Source organism: Anser brachyrhynchus (genome assembly GCF_964034855.1).
Source record: "Anser brachyrhynchus genome assembly, chromosome: 1".
In the NCBI taxonomy this organism is placed as follows: domain Eukaryota; kingdom Metazoa; phylum Chordata; class Aves; order Anseriformes; family Anatidae; genus Anser; species Anser brachyrhynchus.
This window is the reverse complement of record NC_137694.1, coordinates 95,840,730-95,865,020: the sequence shown is the minus strand read 5'-3', so window position 1 is coordinate 95,865,020 and position 24,291 is coordinate 95,840,730. Positions and strand designations below refer to the sequence as shown.

The following is a 24,291-nucleotide window of genomic DNA, read 5'->3' as shown; positions in this document are numbered from 1 at the left end:
TTTAACTTCTGGGCATGTTTTCAATGAGAAAACAATACTGAGCTGAGCAATCCTTCTGTAACTGGTACTTCTGAGTTTATTCCAAAGTTACTACACTTAGCCTGGAAAACAGCTCGTTCCAGAGTAAACAAGGTGATTTAGAAAGTGTTTCAAAAGCCACCAGTCACTTGCTTTCCATGTTTCTGATTCTTGTCTTTTTCCTTATTATTTATCTTTTCTTGATACATTTAGAACTTGAACTGTGTAAAACTAGCTTTTCAAAACCCTCTTCTTACAAATACTTTTCTTTTAAAGTCCGCTCTCCTAAAATCACCATGCTGCCGCCTCCACCACCACCACAGAACAATGACAAGAACGATGACTTCAGTGATGACTTCATTCACTCCGTGAAGACGTCGCTGCAGACAGATAAAACAACTTTCACACCTGAAATAAAAAACACCACAGTGACTCCAAGTGTAACCAAAGGTACCCATGCTTAAATAGTGGAAGTGTTTGGGAACTGCTGACAGTACTTTGCTATGTGTTGTGTGCTTTCCGAATTTAACTTCTCTTGACAATTTTCATATGCTATAGCAAACTATCAATCTTTTAATTTTAATATTTACCAGTATATTAAAGATGTATGCAGAAACAAACCCAATATTCTAAGGAATGTAAATATTACATGTAAACTGAGTTCAGCTTTTAATTACTGAACAATTTTTTGTCCAAAGGAGAAGTTGCAACTTGGACTTCCCTTCAGAATTAGTCAGAAGTAACTGCTTTGTTATTTAATCTGGTAATTTCTCAGGACAAAAGACTTTTGCCATAGCTTGTCCTTTATGAAACAGTCATGTTGGCATGGAATTCAAAAACTATCTGGCATCCTCGTTGTTGTTTATCAAAGAAAATTGTCAGACAGAGAGCAAGGTCATTGCAAGTGTAGGCACTGGTGGAGTGTCCTTTGGATAGCAATGTGACAGGATCGTCTAATGTCACGTGAAGAGCCAGCATAGTCAAATAGTGATTAATTGCCAAGGTACTGTGGTATTTCCTTCTCACAGGAGGTTCAAACTTCAGTGGTTGTGTACTTCTGGGCTCTTTGTTAACAACAAAATACGTTGTTCTAATAGAAAATTTTATTTATACTAGGTCAAAGCTGTTAATCTTGATGAGAAAACTTTCAAAAATACTGTCTGCGCGTACATGTAGGAGAGATGTTAATTACTGTTTAAACTGCGAGAGCATCCAGTGGGGTTGCTTAGCTTAGCTGGGTGATACAGTGGGCTAGATGTTATACATGACAGCGACATGCTCTACCCAAGTAATTTTTAAAATAAGAACTGATTTATGTGAAACTCTTGTCTGACACCACTTAATTTAATGGCTTTCAGATGTGGCATTGGCAGCAGTTCTGGTTCCCGTGCTGGTGATGGTCTTCACTACTCTGATTCTTATCTTAGTTTGTGCGTGGCACTGGAGAAACCGGTAAATGAACGGGTTAATAAAAGTACTTTACATGACTGTTAGTCTGGTGTGTGGGAATGAAATAGTCTGCATGGATTGCCACAGGAACCACCTGGTGCACACTTCTGGAAGGGACTTTTTTCAGAACTGTGTTCTCTTTCTGAGAAATTGTTCATTTGAGTAGCCAGCACAATGAAAAGCACTTCTTCTAAATATTTTCATTTTAAGTGCTTTTACTGAAAACTGATTTCTCAAGTAGCAGCAGACTGGTGCTTTTACTTTAAACTTGATGGCCAGCTACAGCCAAGGTGACAGTTGCTGAGCATTAATTCATCTTCTGGTAAGCAGAATAATAAAACACACTTTTTATTTTCTCACAGCAAGAAAAAAACAGAGGGCACGTATGATCTACCTTACTGGGATCGTGCAGGTAACAGAATGATTTTATGATATCATTTGCTTAGCATTCTTGGTGTAAAGTGTTTTTCAAATTGCAGTAACGGACAATTTCCACTAGCAGAAACTTCTCTACTGCTGACTAGCACAGGCGGTAGGGATAGTGAACACAGCGCTTCCTTTCTGAACAGACTTCTCTGTTCTCTGAATTTTCTTCAGAAATGGAAAATATCTCCTGTTCAAGCTTAAAGCTGCAGTCTTTTTTTTTTTTAGTAAACAAAGTGTAGAGTCTCTTAATTACAAGGAGAGAGGAAAAAAATCATTTATAAGGAATGTTTTTATACATTTCATAGACATATTTCTGGTACTTCTTTTGTTCTGGAAAAAACCTTTCAACTGGTTGTATGAGGTGTGTCAAATTTTATCATTCTTCGCTGTCCTATTAGCACGTGGGATTACTTGCATCTCCTTTTAGGTATCTTTTCTGTCTTTGCTGTCTGTGCCACATTAACTTGCGTGTGTCGATCTGCTCGAGGGCAGGAAGGCTCTGCAGGAGGATCTGGATAGGCTAGAGCGATGGGCTGAGGTCAACTGCATGAAGTTCAACAAGGCCAAGTGCCGGGTCCTGCACCTGGGCTGCAACAACCCCAAGCAGAGCTACAGGCTGGGAGATGAGTGGCTGGAAAGCTGCCTGGCCGAGAAGGACCTGGGAGTATTGGTTGATAGTCGGCTGAATATGAGCCAGCAGTGTGCCCAGGTGGCCAAGAAGGCCAACAGCATCCTGGCCTGTATAAGAAACAGTGTGGCCAGCAGGGCTAGGGAAGTGATTGTGCCCCTGTACTCGGCTCTGGTGAGGCCGCACCTCGAGTACTGTGTTCAGTTTTGGGCCCCTCGCTACAGGAAGGACATGGACGTGCTCGAGAGAGTCCAGAGAAGGGCGACCAAGCTGGTGAGGGGTCTGGAGAACAAGTCTTACGAGGAGCGGCTGAGGGAGCTGGGGTTGTTCAGCCTGGAGAAGAGGAGGCTCAGGGGCGACCTCATCGCTCTCTACAGTTACCTTAAAGGAGGCTGTAGAGAGGTGGGGGTTGGTCTGTTCTCCCACGTGCCTGGTGACAGGACGAGGGGGAATGGGCTAAAGTTGCGACAGGGGAGTTTTAGGTTGGATGTTAGGAAGTACTTCTTTACCGAAAGGGTTATTAAGCATTGGAACGGGCTGCCCAGGGAGGTGGTGGAGTCACCATCCCTGGAGGTCTTTAAAAGACGTTTAGATGTAGAGCTTAGGGATATGGTTTAGTGGAGTACTTAGTGTTAGGTCGGAGGTTGGACTCGATGATCTTGAGGTCTCTTCCAACCTAGAGAAATCTGTGAATCTGTGAACTTAAGTTCAGACAGTTCCACTGCACAGCATGTGCTTTGCAAATGTCCTGAACACTGCTGTGGTGCAGCAGTTGGGTTTTTACTGTCTGTATGACTGTGCTTCCTTTTTCTGACCTTATGCTGAAAATTTCCACAGCTGTTTTTGTTCTCTGTCAGTTTAAGCGTAACCTTTATCCTTTAGACAAGAAACCTTTTAACAACCTTATTTTTATTTATTACATGTCGATTTCTGATAGGTTGCAGCACTGTTGCTTTAGCATGTTAGAGTCATAATGTCCTGTGTCTAAATGTTAATGATAGATGTGCTTATTTTTTTTCCCCACTTATTTAAATTTAAATGTTCAGTAGGCGGGTCTGTTTTAAAAAGTACATTGAAATTTGGCAAAATGCAGTATCAAAAAATGTTGTTACACTTCTCTGTGGAACCTCTGTCTGCGCCCTCCCATGGGCTGCCTCATACAGCAGGTCTGTAGGTGCTAAGGACTGCAGTGGGAGCAGTCAGACAGGTTGATGGGATGACAGCGATGGTTTCACCTCTGAATCGTCAGGCTGCCATAAAACAATAAAGTATCCCATTAACATGGGATCACGCAAGTACTGATAATTGATTTGTTTGCCCACTACTGCAAAATAAAGATAGATATGGTGTAAAACAGTGTAATACCTTAAACTACAGTATGGATGTATTTTTATTTTTATTTTCTTTAAATCCACACAAAGGGTGGTGGAAAGGAATGAAGCAGTTTCTCCCTACCAAATCAGCAGAACACGAAGAAACGCCTGTACGCTACAGCAGCAGTGAAATCAGTCGGCTAAGACCAAGAGAAGTCCCAGCAGTGTTACAGACAGAATCTGCAGGTACTTTTTTTTGTTGTTTTATGGACTATGCAATATACAGAAAATGCCAAAAAATGCCAGGAACTTGGCTACGTTTAATAATTTTCTGGTTGCTTTGGGGAGAAGATGAGAAATGAGTAGTTCTGCTGGTAAATGCATTTCTTAAAATGCAGACCTTTTCAGCTCTGCTCTCAGAGTACTATAAATCTGTCTTAACTGACTGATGCTATGATGTGTGTGGATAGACACTGTCCCAAGTTAATGCAGTAACTGAAAGCTGCTGTACTTGTTCTTGAATGTCTCTCTAGCCAAATTTACATGCATTGTAAATAATGTTACCACATTTTCTTTATGCACAAATCGGAAACGTGGCATTTGGTTTCCTATGCTGACAATATGACTTAAATCATCCTCTTCATCTGCAAAACGAGGGATTACTGATAACAGCATGTGCCCTTTGCTTGTGAACCAGTCATTAGAGGACGATGACTGCCTCTGCCCTTGGTTCTATGCTTATGGGAGAGCAGAAATATGCAGACAAGCAGGAATTGCAGCTTCACAGCAGGCAGAATCAATTTTCTCTTTGGCTGCTTGTCTGTTTTTAACACAGCTAGCCAGTTTTCCCACCTCCAGCTTTTGTTATTCAGATTAGCTGTCAAACAAAACCATCTCAGCTGACCACGTGCAGGCTCCCCCCCCTCACAGGACAAACCCTCCACCCTAGGGACCACTTCTTATCCAAGGCCAGCCAGGATAATTTCATTTACTTTTAATTTTGCAGGGAAGCATGTTTCAAAAAACTTGGTTTTGAGCAGATTTACAACATGGGAAATTGTAGCTCACCAGGGAAGAAGTGTAAGCCTGAGAAATCAGGATGTTGTAAGCATAAGCTATGCAACAGCTTTATCCATTGTGCAAAAATGACTTTTTTTTTGCGAACGCACCTAGTTGTGGTGGACAGAGACTGACCACTGGTTTTATCGAGGACAGTAATTTCTGTGATGCTGTTGACATTAATGTGTTGCTGCTGTAAGTGTATTTTTATTTTGTTTTGTTGGTGCTCGCACCACAGAGTATGCTCAGCCACTGGTAGGGGGCATCGTCGGCACGCTTCATCAGAGATCAACCTTTAAACCAGAGGAAGGGAAAGAAGCAAGCTACGCTGATTTGGATCCTTACAATTCACCGGTGCAAGAAGTCTATCATGCTTACGCTGAACCACTACCTATAACTGGACCAGAGTACGCAACGCCAATAATCATGGATATGTCCAGTCACCCCAGCACTCCTCTTGGCGTTCCTTCCATTTCCACCTTTAAAGCAGCAGGGAACCAAGCTCCTCCGCCGGTGGGAACTTACAATAAACTCGTATCGAGGACAGACAGCGCATCATCAGCGCAGGCGCTGTACGACACGCCCAAGGGGCAGCTGGGGCCAGGTGCTGCAGAGGACTTGGTGTACCAGGTACCGCAGAGCGCGGCCCACTCCGCCGGGAGTAAGGAAGAACTAAGTTAGCTCACGCGTAAGGTAGGATGAAGGCAACTGTGGCTTGTTTTTAAAAGCCAGCTGATGGTTTCATTTTTTAATCACACTGTTTTTATATTGTTAGTCTTAAGTAATACAATGTTGAACCAAAAGATGTGGCATTGAAGTCTGGGAAACCAGTAATTCTGCCTTTTCTTAAGCTGTATATATAATGACAGCTTGTCTCTTGCAAAAACCATGGACTTTTTTTTTTAAACTACTGTACAATTGTCTGCCAGACATGAGAGAAGAATTCTTCAAGATTAGCTTCAGTAATTCATAGATGTGAATGATAAATTGGGAAAAACAACTGTTTAAAGTACGAAAGCCAATAATTTCTTGCTAATGGTACTACTTCTGAGTGGAAAAAAGCCCACAATCAAAACTCCTAACTTTCTAAAATCTATACGTAAGCGCTATAGCTCCTAAAATTAATTTTACCTTACAAAATGCATGTACAACCTTGGACTCTAAAAATAATATCAGGACTGATGGCAAAAATCCCATTAACTTCACAGCATAAAATAGTCTTGATAGTAAATTGTTATTTTGGCTTTTGTTCACAGGATTGCTTATTGCAACCTGTGTGTTCCTCAAATTTCTCATGATTGTTGTTATCCTTCTAAAACTCGAGTTTGCTGCCTATACAATCCACCTTCTTTTCTGCCTCATCTCCTTAGGCCACTCACTCTTGTTCCCTTCTAGGGATATGGTAGGTACAGTCTAAGTTTTACAAGCAACTCACCTGACAACTGCTTTTGTGTGTTCCCTGCTCAGTGAAGGCTGCTCTGACTCGCGTCTGCCTTCGATTCAAACTTGTGCAAGAAGCTGCCAGGTGTTCGAGGTGACTTGAGTTCAGAGACGTTGCCGCTCCCTCAAGCAGTATCTGTTGTTGTACGTTAAGATGTGAGCATATACAAAGAAAGATATGTATATACTTTTGTGAGTGCTTGAGAAAGCACACAAATACTCTAACGGTGCATAGTTTGTGTTAATACATGCATTTAGCACATATGGTACATTTTAGCACAATTGGAAAACTTTGGCCCTAGGGCTTTTCTTATGATTGTTCTTAGCAGAAGTATAAAATATTCCAAAACCTTTGCCGAGAACAATTATTGTTCCAAAGAGTGTCAATTTTAGAAGCATTTAATTGAATTTGTATCTTTTTGAATGTTCCAGTTTTCTCTACTGCAGTCAGTCTTCTACTTGAGATAACGTAGACTAGTTTTATCTAGGTAATCACAAGATGAAAACAACATGGATGTCACTTTTTATCTTGTTAGAAACAAAGCACAGCTTTTTAACATAAACAAGTAGTAGAAAAAAAATCTTAAATAGCTTTAATTTCTATTGTAACAGCACTGTTGGGAGGATGCTGAATTAATTTATAAATGTGAAAATCCCTAGCTGCACACTAGCCCAGTTTTATGGACTTTAATGGTTACTGTTTGTTTCTGTGATATAACTCAAGTCAGCCTTGTTTATTGCCCATGGACTTTACACGGGGTGGAAAACATCCAAATCCAAATTAAAATACTATTCAAGCCGACTGCCACCATGTGTTTGTTACCAGTATGGGATCCTGACTTAACACTTGAAATTTTTTTTTGCACAGAGGCTGTATATAACTCAGTAAACCAAATTTTTATGCTCTGCTACCTTAAAACCCAATTCTACATTTTTTTTTGATCATGAGAATGATACATCTTTTAGATGTGGGAGTCTAAGCCTAAATCTGAATAGGCAAATAAGGTTGGTATGCAGGACCTAGTAATGAAAAAGGAAATTCCTGCATACAGGTTGGATTTTTTGATGTTACTGAAACATTCTATGCTTGATAAAGCTAGTTTGCAATCTTTATAGTTTTGCTTAATCAGGTAAGTATATGTTCTTACTCATCGGTAGCAATTATGACTCTGAAATTACCTGATTTTATTTGAAAGGTGCAGAAAGCTATGTTTGCACCAAGCTGTGACATACTTACTCCAGCCAAGTTAAGAAACATTTAAAGCTTTTAGGCTTAGAAAAAGAAATTCTGCCATAAAAATGAATGGATATGTTCAAGTCAATAAAATTAACACTCTTGGAAATCTGCATTTAATTTTTACCGTAGGCCAGATATGGTAAAACTGTGGGTGTACTGTAGGCTAAGAAGGTGTAAGAATTAAAGAGTTTCTGTACAGGGAGTTATTTTCAAGCAACCAAATGCAGTTTCATTACCTGAGCAGCTTAAGCTGTTGACTGGAATGGTTACTTTAAGAATGGAATTAAGTTCGTTTTCTTAAGAAATGGGTCTTGTGCTTTGCTCCCTGCTTTCAACTTTGATAATTTTATCTTCTAGGGCTAAGATAAGTTTGAATATTGAACATTTGGGTTTAAGATGTATGCTATGAACTGTTAAACACTGATTCCCAAATGTAATTGCATGACACACCTAAGGTTAGCATTTTCCTGTGTGCAATGCAAGCAGAGGTACATTTAATGGGTCTCTTTTTTACATGTGAAGACGTATGGATATAAAATGTATTTCAATCTTGTTTGGCTTGAGTATTCTCCCAGAATGTATGTTCTTACCTCAGCATGTATTGTAGTTGCTCAGAATTTGTATATGTTGCTAGAAATTAGACTGTATAAATAGTGAGTTTTTTAATGTATGTTAAAAAGTATTTTAAATAAATTGTACATACGTATCATGCTCAGAATGTCTGTATTTGACAACCTACTTTCAATAACCTCTCGTTTGGAAATGCAAGGGTTATTTTTTTAGCTACCATGCTACATCTGGGCCATTCCCTGCCTCCAGGAGTGACGTTATGCTGTTTCCTGGCAGTAGGTGTAGGTAGCAGCCAGGCAGTGCAGGGAGGAATCCGTCCTCATCATGTCACCAACCATTAGAAGCAGTAAACTGACACTTACCAGAGCTCTCCTCATGGCGGAAATCTGCTGCTGGGACAAGCGGTATTTTGCAGGCAGGCTCTTCCCTGGAGTTAGCTGCTGGCAGAACACTGGGACTGCGCTCCCCTCCGACGACGAGCTGAGACACCCTGCAGGCAGCTGCCCTGTGTTAGTCCAAAGAGTCAGGCTCTGGTCCAGTGCAACCCGCTGCTTAGGGGCAGAGACAGTCCCTCAGCACCAATCAGCAGACCACCCCCTCTGTACTAGCAGTCAGCCAGACCGTAGATATTTTCCAATTACTGACAAAAAAACCTGCTTTTGCTTTCAAAACTTGCCCATTCTTTACCTTAATTCTTGCACTACAGTTCCTAAAATAAGGAAATCGTAATTATTTTTTTTTTGCAAGTACAAGGTTAAAATTGGATCCTAAATAGCTTAGTCCTGGATTTGTCAAATTGAAATACTCCTTGCACCATTACCAGCAGACAACATCAAGCCTCCCTGCATGCACTGACCACCATTCTAGGAGGCCTGTTCTCAAGCGGGACAGGTTAACTGTGTAAGGCAGAACGCATGCTATTTCCTTAGATGTCTCTGCACCTTGTTATATATACACTTTGTGGGAAAAACAACTTTCCTGTAATAAAAGCTGATACTGCAGTTTGTGCTGTCTCAACTTCACATTTAAGGTTTTCCACATCTTGGGTGAAGTGGAGGCAGAAAAAAAAATGGAAGCAGAAATGTATCTACATTTCTGAAAATGTTTAAGAATTAGCAAACATCCTAGTACTGCATACCTTACTGTGCATGCAAGTCTCCTGAAATACCGATCTTTTATTTTTTTGTTACTTTTCCACTAATGCTGGGAGGTAATAGCAAAAACTCAGGAGAAGTGCTTAAGTTAAAAGGCAAAGTATTCTGTTCACTACACGAACAGAGCATTAATGCTAGGGAAAAAAAAGTTCCTGAAAACGTAAAACCTTACATGTAAACAAAATTTGTCCATTAGCCCTAATAACACCGAGTGTTCATGTTTATACTGTTATACGTTTATACTGATGAGAACAAAACATACCTTACACTTTCAGTAAATCCATCTCCTCCTGCAGTGGGAGTGTCTCTGCAAGCTGAAGGAAACTCCTGTCACTCTACTGCACACTTCAACTTTCTTTTAGTAGTAAAAAACACACATTACTCAAAATGTGTGCTGCTGATCTGTGAGGAGAGTAGCAATAAGGAATTCTTAGTGTATGTTAAGTGACAATCCTGGGAAGGCCAGCTTGGTAAGTTGTCACATCACACTTTCTCTTAGGTAGATCTTCAAACAGTTATAGATAATGCAATCAAATACACCATGGTTCAACTTTGAAATGCACAGCTATAAAATATTAGGAAACCACACAAATTCTCATCTGAAAAACTTGAGAAAATGGTGTTAGTTTTTAGCACACCACGTTGTTTATATCAACTGCTGGCTCTGCTGCCTTGCAAAAAGGGAAAGAAAACGCTGTTTTCACAGGCAATGACAGTACTGCATGTGAAATTGGAAGGATAACTTCTACCTGTATTCACATTTAAATGGCAGAAGCAACTTTCAGGTGCACTTCTGTCTGCATGCTGAAACTAGTCAGAGTAACTACACAACTCTATGGTCAAAGAACAATGGAATTGCAATCTACCTAAGAATAAACTTAACAAGAAATAACAGTGCAATTCCTTTTGCTTTTTGACCTTTGTATGTGGTTTTAAGGAAGACAGGGTCCAAAACAGTCCGGATGCTATTGGAGAAGAAAGTCGAAGTGGAAACCTACAGTCAGGTTTCACACTAATACAATGCAGCAATACTATTCAGAGTGAACAGATTATGTAGAAAACCAAAGATTTCTTCAAGCAATAATTATCTAATCTTGCAGCTTGCTTGCACTAGTGCATGTTTGTCAGACAGTTTATTTATGGCCTATTATAAAACCTTATGTCATTTCTTAAGTGCCTGCAGGTCACTTGCCTTGCTCCTGAACATGGCGCAGCTTCACATGGTTGTAGCTCTTCCAAAGCAAGCTTTGGGTGACTAGATGAGTGCCGGAGACCATTCTGCTCAGGGAGGCTCTTCCATATTGGACATATCCTAGGACACGATTCTTTCTGAGACAAAAAAAACCTGAGTTTTAACAGCAGAAAGAAAGAATCAGTGTTTTGTGTATAAAACATCTAATATGCATCTAAAACAGTTGATAAAAATGCACGGACAATTGATCCAAGTATTTCTTAAGTAAGTCACAGAAATAGGTCTAATGCAAACCATTCTGAAGGTTTATTTTGAAACACATCAAAAATAGATTCAAAGATATGTTCTATACTGCTTTACCTTCATAAATCCTGCTGGACTTTTTCTGCATTAAATAAATAAATAAATAAATAAATAAGAGCAATCTTGTTTCTGCAAAAATGGCTTTGTCAGGTCACTTTACCCATCTCTGAAATAGACCACATCGCTAATATGGGTAGCAGCTGTAAGCAGGATTTGGTAACAAAGTTAAATCTCAAGTTGTAAATGACTGTAGTGATTTGTAAGCCTTTGTCTTAGTGTCTCACCTGGGAAGTGGGATGTCCAGCAGGCAGTGTGACTACCTGCTGCTGCTCTGGCATATCGGTAGCTCCACAGTTAGTAGCAACCCAGGTGCTGCACCTGGAAGCTGCTTTGGCCTCTCTTAAGTGCAGCAAACACCCAAGTGCTGAGGGAGGCGCTGACCTCACAGCCTGGTCACCAGAACAGCCTAACAGCACAGCGACATACACACTCAGGCAATCAGGATATAGGTTTCCTTTGCTCTCACAAAAAGTCCTCAGCTGTACTAAAAAATACCACCGATGAGCTGCTGAAATTTTTGCACCAATAATCACTTCATTTCACATTAAGGAAAAAAGCAACTTTCACCATTCATCTTGTACAGCTTCTCACTCAGTGTGAATTACTTTCTTACCATTTCTACAAATTTTTGTATTTTCTTCCATTGTATCAGTAGGAGAGCCATTGCCTGCTGTACGTACCAATATAGACTGCTGCCGTGCAGTAGGAAGCACTCCTTTGGGTTTTCACCCCCAAGCCATCCACTTTAAAAAGGAAAAAAGAAATAGTGTAAGAATGCTCTTTCAAGTTTGGCTGAAATTGGCCTTTGACTTCTGGCAAAGAAAGGGCAGAGCAAATAGTGCAGAAAGTCTCAACTTGTTCAAGAAAGGACAATACAAAGGATTTGAAAAAGACGTGTGGTCAGTCAAGTAGTTCCTTCAGTGCAAGCAAAGCATAAGGATGCAGCCCCTGCCAAGGCTTCTTACGAAGCTCCTTGGTAAAGAAAGCAGGTGGAGGCAGAGAGAGGAAAAAAGCGCAGTGGAAGATCTGTCACACACACCGCACACACCGAGTCTGCATTAATAGTACTGAAAAGCCAGTTGCACTCCCTGACATGACAACAACTGCAAAATCCTGCAGTCCTGATTGCCGTGGAGGTTTGTAATATCAACATGGATGGCATAAAGGGTAAACCTTGTTCACCAGTTAAATGACATTCTTTAGCTGCCAAAGTCATGAGAAAGCTATCTGTTTTGCATTTCGTGAAACAAAGAGACAAGGGAAAGAGTTTTTCATAGCAATGATTAGGAACAATTGAGGAATGGCTACAAAGAAAACAGAGCAGAGGGAATTTTAAACGATGAAGACCTTTAACACAGTATTTTTGTAGCTGTTTAAGATCAAAAGGCAGACAAGTTTCACACGTACCTCTAAGAGGCAATAAGGAAAGCAATTAAGAGCAGGGTGCAAACAAACCAAAAAGGCCAGCAGTATTTTATACTCCTTCATACTTCAAAGGGAGAGAAAGCAGAACCTCACTTTTAGCTGGAAAACTCAGTGCAAGTAGAAGACCTGTGAATTACTTCAAAACCAGATTGGTCTGTCACATAAAATACACTACAAAGAAACTGACCAGAGAAAATATGAAGGTGTTTCATGATTATCTACAGTTCAAATTCTACCACTGGTGGTTGAAAAGATGCCGTCAAGGTCATTTGGTGCCTATCACGGCTACTCAGGTACTTGGAATGGTAACTGTGCAAGGAAAGGTTTTTCTTACAAGAACAGGCTGTTACACAAAAACACCAAAACTAACAAATGGTGACTGTCTCACACTTCTCTGCCTGGGTTAAAATACCGATGTCATGCATTTGGTTTAATGTTTTAGCAGTTTCACTCAGGCTTGTTCCGGCTGTAGTTCATTCTAATAAACAGTATGGCTAACAGGATCTGTTTTATCTATTTACTTAGAAAAAGATGCCGCCACATCAGGAGGTATCCTCTGGAAAGGGGAAGCAACTAAGCCTTCCCAGGAGGCGTGCAGCCTCCATGCTGCAGGGCGGGACAAGGCACAAGGGGAGGATCTCTGAAAGGGGCCCTGCAGTTCAGCCAGAGCCCACGCAGAGGAGCGGGTTGCTGACAGGCACCGCCACCATGCACAAGTGGTCACCAGAGCATCCAGCAGGCTGGAGAGTGCCAAAGCCAGGCAGCACGGAAACCAAGCTTGAAACCAAGCTGATGCCTGAACCAAGCTGAAACCTACACTACAATAACACACAGGACTTATCATGTCTTTATGTGTTTTGCCTTAGTCACTTTATTCTCTCCTTTTTCAGTTGCTCCAGGATTTTGAATTGAAAAGCCCTTCTGCTCTTTAGGGACCTCATGGGAAGTGGAGGTGCAGGGAAATCCAACACAGAGCTCTACCCCATCACAAAGCTGCTCCAGAATTTGCGTAGGAATTGAGACAAACATATGATTTACATTCACTACAGTCTAGCATGTAATGATACCTTAAACGGAAGTGCAGAAAGACATGACAACAGTACCTGTCTTGAACTGCTGTTTGACGTACTGTTCAATCTCATGACACAGCAGAGAAAATGTCTGGTTCAAGGGACCTTTGCTGAGGTTCACGATTTGCTTGTAGCTCCAGCTGTGAAGACAAAGTAGTATTCTGTATCAGAGATAACAGCATTGTAAAACACACACACAAATGTAAACTCATTTGGACATATGAAACAGGTATGACAGAATATATTCAGAACTCATTCAGGACTGCAATTGCAGAACAAAACCAAGAACATTCTCCAGACACTGAGATTAAATACTGCAAAAAAGCCTCTGCCTTTTTCTTCAGATTTTATGACAACAATTTTGGAACAAAAACTAAAATGGCGGAAAAAAAAATGAAATCCCAGAGGATGTCCCTAAGCTACCTATATTAAAAGGAAACTTAATCCAGCGTCTCTTTCTGTGCAAGATGACTGATCAATTGGAAGTAAAAACTTGTATTCCTCAGTGAAGCTCAAATGTTTCACAACTTTAAGAGGTTTCCCAGTCCCGGTTTCATGCAACAAGCATTAAACTGGTCCAAAAACTCACTGGTGTACAAAGGTAGCCAAAACGAGGTTCGTAGCTCTCAGCCCACATAACAGCATTTTAACTACAACCCTTGAAAGTCATCTTCCTTCAGGAAAGCGTGCAAAAAGACCTCATGTCACTATCCTCAAATAATTACGCAGCATCCTGTCTTAAGTCGTAGCTGGTACAATAAACACCGTATAAATTGGCATGCACCACATACAGTATGCAGTGTTCAGTTCCAGTAGGTAAATTGCACAACAGAAATATTTTAGAGATTCTTACAGTAATAATAATACATTAATTACTAGAGAAGAGCAGCCTTCCAAACACTCACAAATCCTCCAGGAAAAGCACGTGCAGAAAACAACGCTGCCCAGTATTTTTTCTACCCAGTAGAGAAAGATGGAACCATGTACACGAAGAACTGTCTCCTACATAAAGCAAGCAAAAATGTTGATTATTAAACCAAACTTCTCTCATAAAACTACACTTCCACTGGCAGTATTCCCACTTAAAACAGTGGCAGATATTAAATTTGTCCACACTGAGAGACTGAAACATTACATTATTCGTAATTCCAAAAGTTTTAATGATTTTTGCATCCGCATCAGATTTTAAATGCATACAGTAATGAAATGAATAGCCACATGATACTCAACACTAATAACGCTGCCTGCAAAAATGAGTTCCCAGTGAGTCAACTTCAAAGACCGCTCTAAATACAACTATATTAGTATTATCAAAACTTGTGCTTACTTCCAAATTTGACTTTTTATAAGGCATTTGTATGACTGAGTTAGCATTACATAATTCCAAAAATATTTTTTGCATAGGTCACGATACCTGCCTTCCCATAAATTCAAAGAAGATAACCTCCCTTAGCCTCAGCTGTAAATGATGTCACTGCTTTTTCATTTTCTGTAATGCCAACAGCACTTTGGACATCAAGAGACTCTAACATATGTTGGCATAGCTAATCTTTTTCCTTAATATATATTTGAGACACTTGTTTTCCTCTAAGTGTCCACCCCCAATAACTTCTTTGATTTATCAGTCTGGAGGATAGGTGCATCGCAGTTCAAATGAGTAGGCCCAACTATACCATTTGAATCCTCCTTCATAAATAACCCACAGCTTAAAAACTTTCTCTAGTGATGAATTACTTTGTTGATACAAAGAGAGGAGGGTATGAGGATGCTGTTTTCCTGTGTGAACAATGCCGATTTATTTCACTTTGGGGATGTTTTTCTGAAAAACGATTATTTCTGAAACATCAGTTTTCTGCAGGATCTTTGATGCGGGACTTTTCAGAGACAGCGGAATGACACATGGAGTTCCAAAAACCTGTATGTTCAATTTAACACTATTTCAACAAGGTTGTTTTTTCCTTTCGTTTTACATTGTAAGATGCAGTTGAGAAACTATTTTCAAAATCTGCAATTCAAACACGGATATTTTCAAAATATCTTAATTCAACGAGCTAAAAAAATGCTTACCTGGTATTCCTTTTTGCATGTCTTCAGACTTTGATCACACAGAAGCTGAAATGGTTTGCATGTCTTCTCACCACGAAGCTTCACACAGAAGCAAATAGAAATTTAACATTAAAACGCTAATCTTCTTTATCTTGTCATCTATAAACACATGCATGAAGAATGTATTTACAATACTTGCTTACCTAGACAGTTATATGTTATAAGTAGTTCTATTTCAAGATTGTGCTACGAAGTTCTGAAAAATAAAAACAAGACCTTATTTTTACATAACTTGAGGAAAAAGAACACCTGAAACAACATTTTTTCTGTACAAACCACTTATATAAAAATGCCACTGTCTTACTCATTTTTTTCCCTATATGTTTGCAAGCCAGTTTTGCCACAAACTCGAAGTTTATTTCTTCATAGCATTGACAACACCATGGAAACAAAACAAGCAGATTCTGTTACCAGCTACTTTGAGGCTGATTAGCAAAATAAGATCCTGATTTTATAATCTAAATATGTAATGGTGAATGCTTATAAAAATCCCTACTGAGTCAGACTTAAAAAAATATTTTCCCATTTAAAGCTATAATTACCCATAATCAGAATTCAGTTGATTTTGGTTTCATATCAAATAAATGAGGTATTGTTCAGCTCAGAACATCATCATTTCTATTAAAAACCTCTTATACTTTTATTAATATTATTAAGATACGTTAGTAGTATATCTTTTCATTAACAAAAGTATTTTCTGATGAAAGCTATATTCAAAAGGCCTTAAAAATAAGCGAATCAGAGACTTCTTGGATTTTCTACTAAAAAAAGGAAAGAGCAAATGTCTGGCAAACGCCAGGATCAATCCAGCATTTTCCTCTCAGACACTTCATTGACCAGTGAGGCTCACACATGGTACATGTGAATCGAGTTTGGAGGGAAGCATACATTTTTTAGGCTTACAAAACAAAACAATTTCCCTGGCTCTTTTCTAGTGAACAATAAACGGTGCCCAAATATGCCTCATCCGTATAAAGGTATCTGGAATAGCTAAAACAGATGCAGACATGTTGACTTAGTGACGCAAATCTCAGCCTGGAAGATACCAGATTAGATGTGGTGCGTTGGTTGTGATCGCTTGGATGCGGTTACCACACTGTATCATCTTTTTGCCAGGCTTTCATTTCACTCCTTCCTAGCACAGGGCCAGCACTGAAAACTGGTACTGAATTAGATGGATGCAGAAATGGTCAGTCTTATGTTACTCCTGTTGCCCAGCACCACTTGCGATTTGAGAGTCCCTGAGCTTGCAGCACAGTGGCCCTTTGTACATTAGGTCCAAACCAGCTGTTGTCTGGCCCGGCCGAAAGACACAAAAAGTTTTTTTTTTTTAATATAAAAAATAGCAAGGCCGAAGCAGGGCTGACCCAACACTGGGACTGCGCACAGTACCACGGGCTCCCGCTGGGACACTCGCGGGGGCTGGTACCCACGGACCCAGCGCTGGGCACACCAGAAGAGCTCACCCGCTCCCTCAGGCAAGGCGCAGCCCAACGTCCACTCACGCCTCCGCAACCGCCAGCGCCCGCCCCCTGACATGGCGTCGGCTTCCTCCCGCCTCAGACAACGTTCCACGAGTGACCGCCGTTGCCGCCGCGCTCCGCCAGCTTCTCGAGCCCCCATTGGCTACAACCTGCACCTGTCCTCCCGCCTGCCGCTCCCCTATTGGCTCTCCGCCCCGCCGATCGGCGCAGGAGCCCGCCCCCCGGCCACCTGCACGGGTGGCGGCCCCGAGGGGCAAGCGGGAGCCCGGCAGACGGGCACCGCAGCTGCCAAAGTCAGGGCTGCTCTGCTGACAGTACTGTTACATTTCTGTCCCATTAAAAATGGACACGGCCGCAGTATGGCGCAGTTTTGGACAAACCCAGCATCAACCAACCACCTTTTCCTAGTAAAAGAGCAAGCATTTTACTCTTAGCACAATAAAGTCTGAAGAACAAGTACTTAAACACAACAGGCTTCCCTTTTTCATTGATTTCCAGAGGAATCATGCTCAGCCTGCACGTATCCTCCTCATGCTAACTTATGAGTGAAGTTTAGCTGAGAAAACTTGCCAGTATGTTGGTGGTATTTACAGTGGTAACATCTATGAAATCCATAGGGTAAATGCAGAACGAAGGCCCCCTTACTTTCCCACTCAGGGAAAGCCTCCAGAAACAGCTCTGTAAAAACATGAAACTGGCCAAGTCCACCCAGCCATATTGAATGCTCCAGCCCTGAGCAGCCCTTAAATCTCCTGCTGTGGGATGACATGCAGCCTAGGGAAAACAGGCTTCGTGAGCTTCACAGGTTGCTACGACTTGCTTTTCTTGATACTGTGCTATTTCAGTACCAGCATCAGGCAAACAAACTACGTGAAGCAGAAGTGACCCAGACAGACTGAAGACAGCATTAAAAATACATGGCTCAGGCCGCCTCGTCACTTAAGAGCTACTGGTCCACTTCTTATAAAAGAAGCACAGCCTGGGATCCAAAATAGAGACAACTCCGTTACCTTTGGTACACTACTGAAACTTTAAAATTATATCCACCCCATAGGAAGGGAGTATTTTTTCATCAAGCAGTTAATGAATCAAAGTCATTCCTGAAAATAATCAATCTTTCAGAACACTAGGAACACTTAAAGTTACACCTGACATATTTTTACCTCATTTCTTTCTACAACATGATCGCTATCACCTCTTCGGTGTTTACAAGAATTCCTGACAAAACAGGTAAGTTTCAGGGCAAACCCCCAATTTTAAAAGGTAGTCTATTTACTTACATTTTGTGAGACATTCCATTGTATTTCAATCAAAATCCTGAAAAAGCCAAAAATGATGAAAGTGCCCAAAAGGCTTGAGCACTGTCTTCTAAATTTCTTACCTCCCTTTGAAAAGCAACTCTTGACCTTTTTAGTTAAGACTTGGCTTTCCGCTGGTTGCCTGAGGTGAAGTTATGAACTCAGAAATCTGAATGATAAATTCCTCAAGCTACAGCCTGAAAGTCATTGGCACAATTGCAGTTTATACATCTGTTAAGCAATTCTTGCATTTAATTCATTTTATCAGTAACAAAAATATGCAAAGATAAAATCTTATCCATAGCTTTACTTCTTAGCTCATCAACTTCATTCAGGATCAATGACTTTTTTATGATTAACTGCAAAGCCAGAAACGACATGAGAAATGCATGAAGAAAGCTTGTCGAAATACTTTGTGATCGTTGCTAGATCTCATGAGACCCAGAAACTGTGATCTTATAACATGGAAATTTGCCTCTAAGTACTAGATTTTTTTTCCTTACCGAACATAGCAAAGAAAACCTCATGCAGTCTGCAGTCAGGACAGAGATGGCTGACACCAAAATTACACGTGAGCACAGCTGATGCTTGTCTGTCCTAAATTCTCATCTCCAGCCCTGGCTCATCATCATCAGAAGATAACAGTATGAAAGACCTTAGATACAGAAACCTAACTGCTTTATAGGCTGTCTAATTCTTGTAATGTTTGGCTGATTAGTCACTGATTATTCTTGCACTGTTCTTTACTTTTAGAGATTTTAATTTAAAGTAACAGTGTTGCAGTCAAAGTAACACACTGAGCACAGAACCAGGGTAAAAAACAGTATAAACCGAAGCAAGTTTCACAGAACTGACAGTACTCCAAAAGACACTTTCTGTGTAAATTCCATTTGTAAATAAAATTGCAAAGACCTGAACTAAGATCAGCAAAATGTAATGAGTTAACAAAAGCATTCATGCCACACTTGATTTGTCCATGGACTGCTGTTCTTACGACCATACATCATTTTATCAGCCTCCACAATAAACTGCATGCTGCTAAGTCACATAGCGCTGCCCTGGTGCTCTTCACACTCCCTTACCTTCTCTAACTTTCTGTAATTTATCTCTGCATGCAACTCAGACCACCAGCTAGGTCCGATGCGTGGCGAGCCATGAAGACGTCCTGACAGCACACACTGATTTCAGCGCAACGCCCCGGAGGGGTCCTGAACGCCGCTCGGACGGCCCACACTTGGATGGCACAGGCCAGCGAAAGCCAGCCCATGCAGGAACTGTACCCTCGTTACACCACTTGAGACACATTCTGCCACCCACCAGGATGAAGCACCACCAGCATCAAGTGCTAAATCACGGCTTCCACTGGCACTGGGGGACACAGCGCTGCTGTCCCCTGCCGCTGTGACAGATTCCTTGGCACACCCGCCGAGGGGAGGGGTGTTATGAGCTGCAGATGTTATTATTGTCCTGAGCTGTTGTGAAGTCTCTCTCTGCACTGTCTAAATAATAAAAATAAAATAATAGCTGCCATGTTGTACCTCAGAGGCAGTGACAGCAGCTTTGTACATGTCCCCCAAAATGTTAACTTGTTATGACAACTGGGGCTATGGGCAGGGTTAGACACTACTTCCCTCCCTTCTCCTTTTAACCACCCCATTTTTCTTGACACATTTCTTCTTACAGTGCGTTCAGGTTCACTGTTGCTAACAATACAGTCTGTCTAAAGCCCAGAGATTCATACAAGCAATCTGAGAAACCTCAAGAACTTTTAACCTAATCTTCAACCCCGAATCCCCTGGTGTTATAACTGGGTTAGCAGAGCTGTTAATGGAACATTTTCTTCTCATGATGCACAGGAATCATGATGGTAAAAAGGCAGATAACTTGGGATAGCTGCATCTGATACAGTAGAAAACCTCATTTTTTTTACAAGTTGTTTTTTAGTTGTTTCAGTTTGGAAGGGATCATTTCAGGCACTTTAACACAGATACAATGGCTGCAATTGCATGGGAGTGTAACTAAATGACCATTTTTTGATCCGTACCAAACCATTTCAAGTAGTTTCTTGTGAACTACTAATTCTGAAGGAAACATACAACAACAAAGCAAGGTGTTTCCAAAATGAACCATACTTCCCCTGGACCCGCAGCTACTAAGGGAGACAGGTGTTTAATTTAGAAGCTCAGCCAGCTCCTGCCCCCAGACTCTCTGGCACCTTGGTCACCCTGCCAATGAGCCCTGGACCTGGCTGCCATTTCAAACACTGCCATTTCCAAAACACAGCCCTGCAGTAGGAAGCCTGAAAGTCTAATCCTGGGCCCAAGAAAGACTTTACAGTTATACAGTTCCTCCCACCTAACAGTAACGGAGAAAGAGCCACCTGCAATCCTCTCCCAAAGATACTTCTACTCAAAATCTCTTCTTGTGTTCAGTAGAGGCTGTAGGTCCACCACATCTAATAGGAGCCAGAAAAAGACAAGGGTATCTGGCAACTTTGGTTTTTGGTGTTTCCCAACTGGTATGCAACTTGCAAGGCAATTACTATTTGATACCATTTAATATTGCCTCTACTTGCACTGGACCACAAACAGCCCTATTGTCATTTTCCTCTCCTAGCTGGCCATATGGGGAAAGAGAGAAAAATTTCTCATGCGCTCATGAAATGTAAGCAAAAGCCAAACAAGCCCCACTCTCCCTTTGCTTGGCTTTCCATAGCCTGGGGAGAGAGCAGGACACAGAGCAAACAAAAACTGCTCAACAACCCCTCCCTTGCAAACAGGCCACCAAGGCAAAGGCAGCTGCCCAAGGCACTCCCAGCTCATAACAAAATTGTTCTTGGAATTGTAGGGAATAATGCAATTAGAGAGAACTGAGTCAAAACACCTTATCTCAAAAACTAAGCGCTGTACTTCAGAGTGCACGTACCATCCACTGAAAACCAGTAAGTTTTGTTTACTTAACTTGACTGCTCCCCAAAGGTATATGGGGTTTATAGATCACATCAGGACACACCATCCTATGGCATCTCAGCCAAATTTCTTTGCCTCCTATCCAAGAGCAAATAAAGTACTTTGCCCCTTCCACCATTCTTCCTCCATGTGAAAGCACAGTTTTCTTTTCAAACCAGCCTTCTCCATACTTCACACCATACTGCTCTCAACCAAGGAGGACAGCACCTTCTTATACTGTGAAGCAAGTGCTTTCTCTTATTTCTGATGTAAACTCAAATCCGAACATTATCAAAAGTTTCCAAGCCCTCCCTTTCCTGAAGTGTTCTCCTGGAATTTACTCTGGTATTAGTTTGATTTCTTAGAAAAAGGAAATGGGTTTTAACACTGTAATGCATCATTAAAATACATGGTGCTCCATCCACATACTATTATTAATATCACAATGCAACACAGCTGTTTATATAAAACAGATTCAGCATGTAACTAATTTTTCCAGATTCTATAGGTCTGTGATCATGCTAATCTGTTTCACATGAAGGGCTCATCCCTTAGTTTTTTAGATGAGATAAGCAAATCTCTATGTTTAGGCAGAAAAAAACCAACCAAACAACAAACAAACAAACAAGCAAGACAGACAGATACTGGATGTATGTGTGTGGAATTGTAAAGCCTGAAAAAGACTTGGAAAAATTCTTTAACTGAAGGGCTACTGAAATATCCTATAATTCCTGCTTCAGTTTTATGTCTCTCTATATAGATGCAGATATATATACCATTAATGAAATTGAACCCTAAAGGGAGCTGGCAACCAAAAGCAGCACAACAGCTTTTGACATTAAAATACAGCTCTCTCTTATGCCACTCTGTAATTTAGAAATGAGATTTAAATTGCATATAAGGTTTTCAAAATAGGGATCTTTCTACCTCCAGATATTTTTTGCCACTGTTAAAACTCAACTACGGAACATCAGATGATAAAATTCTCCTATGTGTAACTGTGTAACTGCCATCTTCACAACAACAAATTTTATATATATATATATATATATATAAAACAGCAACAACAACAAACCAGAGACCAAAAACAAAACAAAAACAAAAACAAACAAAAAAACAGGGACTTACCTGTTTGCACTTACCAGGTGCTGCTCTTAAGTTGACTCAGCAATCTTAAACCAGGATATCTTTGTACCAAATCCACAAGTTTACGTACATTATCTCATATAAAAAGGCCTACTTAGTATTGGTGGAAGTATGCTTTATAGATAAACTTATTAAAAGTCACTTTTTGAAGAATTTTATCAGCACTTATTTTTTTCTCTTTGCCTTTACTCAAGGCATATAATATTAATTTATAAAATTGCCAAAGGCACAGCATGGTTATGATGCTCCAGGTACTTTAAAACTAAGTTACACTTCAACAAAACTACAACGTCTCTGGTCCCTTCATACCTCTGCTCTACAAATCTATTTTCCCTGATCAAATTTGATCTAATAATCAATAGCCAGAATAAATTAATTCAAACTCACATTGGATTTTTGTCTGAAATCATGCTTTCTGCTGCTATTGGCCGCTTACGACAGAAGGGGATTATCCCCTGATCCATGCCACAATAAGAACGCACTAAGGATGGCTTTTACTATCCAGTTGTTAGGGCAGTACTCCAGTCAGGACTCTCACTTCTGTTTCAGCCCCTGCAGAAGAAGTAAGGCAGAGGCAGCATAAAACAATTTCAATAAACATTTCATATAGGTAGAGGACTACATCTACAAAATTATCCTGAAAAGGCAAGTGCTGGTACAAGGGGCAGACCAACAGCAGAGCTGTAGCACTGGCACAAAAAGCAGCATAAGGAGGTTGCTAAAACTTTATTTTCCATCCTTTTTTTGAGCAAGGCAGATTCTGTCCAAATACATCTGCTGTGAGTACTTCATCAAAACTGCCATCCCCACTGTTCTGGAGTAGGCAGCACTATCCGAAATGACAAGACAGACACTGCAGAGCTGTTCAGAGTTAACAACAGTAACTTCCTGAGCTCAAGTAGTGGCTTCCAAGGACTCTGATGTTCAGAGGGTACAAGAAAGATTGAAGACGTGTTTAAAGTTGTGGTAAGATGAAAAAGAACTTTTATTTTCATAAATGAAGACTTAGATAACTTCTGGAATAATAGACAGAGGAAGATTTCTTTGAAGACAGGTTTTCCCTGTGGAGGAGTTTGAAGACATTGCACATTTCAAGAGATGAGCCAGGTTCCTGCACAAACCTCTGGGAGATAAAGGACATACTGTGAACGCTGCTTGCTAGACTGTGTTTTCTAAATATTTTTTTTTTCTCGTAGACACTGACTTACTGAAATACATACCTCATTATTCAGTCTCCTTTTACTAACATTTTTACCAGATATTCCACAAAGAAATAACATCAATGGCAATTGTGCTGTGACTTAAACACCCAGATGATATATCATTTCCTGAAAGCCAGTTTCTAAGAGCACTTAAAAAAAATGAAAGAAAAAAAGAAAAGAGAGAACGGGGGAGAAAAAAAGGAAAAAAAAGAGTCCTGTGGTCTGTTTGGAGCCAGAAATCCTGAGTTCAGCTTTGGCAGCAGCTCCCATCAGGGCCTTCCAGAAGGCTGCATGGGATTCAATTTTCAAAAGCATTTAGAAGGTTTAGGAGCACGTCTCATTGTTAGAAGTGATTTAGACTAATGAGCTTAAGCATTGTTAAATATACTGCTTCATGCCCTGTCTCATCCGGTCCACTGAGGGATAGTTTTCACCCACAGCCCCTGGCAGATTCAGATTCAATGGTTTGAAATACTGGAACCCTGTTTTCGCAGCTTGCTGATGGAGGTGACTGGCCCTGACCAGGAAGAGTGGAAGCAGACACATGCATTAGCCCAGAACGTCAACATAAAACATTGATGGAGCAAGCTTGTACCAACAGGCCAGGTTATGATCTTGAGCAGCATCACTTTCCACTGCTCATGTCTCAATTATGAAGCACAGATTAAAGGAAACGGTACCTTCTGTTGCTGCAAACAGATTCACACCAGAGGCCATCTGTCAAAGGTCGTAAGATCCTAAGTGCCTGATACATTTTTAAAGG

At 40.7% G+C, this 24,291-nt stretch overlaps 2 protein-coding genes across 7 annotated transcripts in view; one reads left to right on the top strand and one right to left on the bottom strand.

Annotated features, from left to right (window-relative positions):
* DCBLD2 (discoidin, CUB and LCCL domain containing 2) overlaps window positions 1-8,282 on the top strand; it is a 44,918-nt gene extending 36,636 nt beyond the window's left edge. For both annotated transcript variants that reach the window (XM_080565484.1, XM_080565485.1), the window contains exons 11-15: window positions 295-468; window positions 1,377-1,470; window positions 1,830-1,879; window positions 3,943-4,080; window positions 5,132-8,282. In XM_080565484.1, coding sequence (XP_080421610.1) covers window positions 295-468; window positions 1,377-1,470; window positions 1,830-1,879; window positions 3,943-4,080; window positions 5,132-5,574 — 899 coding nt within the window. In that variant the 3' untranslated portion in view covers window positions 5,575-8,282. The remainder of the gene's footprint in view (window positions 1-294; window positions 469-1,376; window positions 1,471-1,829; window positions 1,880-3,942; window positions 4,081-5,131) is intronic.
* LOC308182018 (uncharacterized protein) lies at window positions 61-24,290 on the bottom strand. 5 transcript variants are annotated; one of them, XR_013941639.1, is made up of 10 exons: window positions 18,736-24,290; window positions 15,594-15,646; window positions 15,412-15,489; window positions 14,250-14,346; window positions 11,463-13,484; window positions 10,487-10,639; window positions 9,557-9,608; window positions 8,503-8,645; window positions 6,329-6,469; window positions 61-426 (listed from the first exon to the last, which is right to left on the bottom strand). XR_013941639.1 is itself a non-coding variant. In XM_080565988.1 (10 exons), exons 6-10 carry the CDS (start codon window positions 11,491-11,493, stop codon window positions 6,459-6,461), a joined length of 390 nt encoding a protein of 129 aa, XP_080422114.1. In that variant the 5' UTR covers window positions 11,494-11,592; window positions 13,342-13,484; window positions 14,250-14,346; window positions 15,412-15,489; window positions 15,594-15,646; window positions 18,736-24,290; the 3' UTR covers window positions 5,999-6,458. The 5 variants fall into 5 exon arrangements, 4 of the variants coding, with proteins under 4 accessions (XP_080422114.1, XP_080422111.1, XP_080422112.1 ...); XM_080565988.1 differs by lacking the exon at window positions 61-426 and having other exon boundaries at window positions 5,999-6,469; window positions 11,463-11,592; window positions 13,342-13,484; XM_080565985.1 differs by lacking the exon at window positions 61-426 and having other exon boundaries at window positions 5,999-6,469.
* Window position 24,291: the final 1 nt, after the last annotated feature.

Excerpts from the sequence above, each read along its gene's own strand:
- LOC308182018 (XM_080565985.1), bottom strand. The coding sequence starts at position 11,493 with ATGGAAGAAAATACAAAAATTTGTAGAAATG. Across the intron at positions 10,640-11,462 it reads TACAAAAATTTGTAGAAATG|GTTTTTTTTGTCTCAGAAAG; the intron begins GTAAGAAAGTAA and ends GTTAAAACTCAG. Across the intron at positions 8,646-9,556 it reads GGATTTACTGAAAGTGTAAG|GGCAGCTGCCTGCAGGGTGT; the intron begins GTATGTTTTGTT and ends GGACTAACACAG.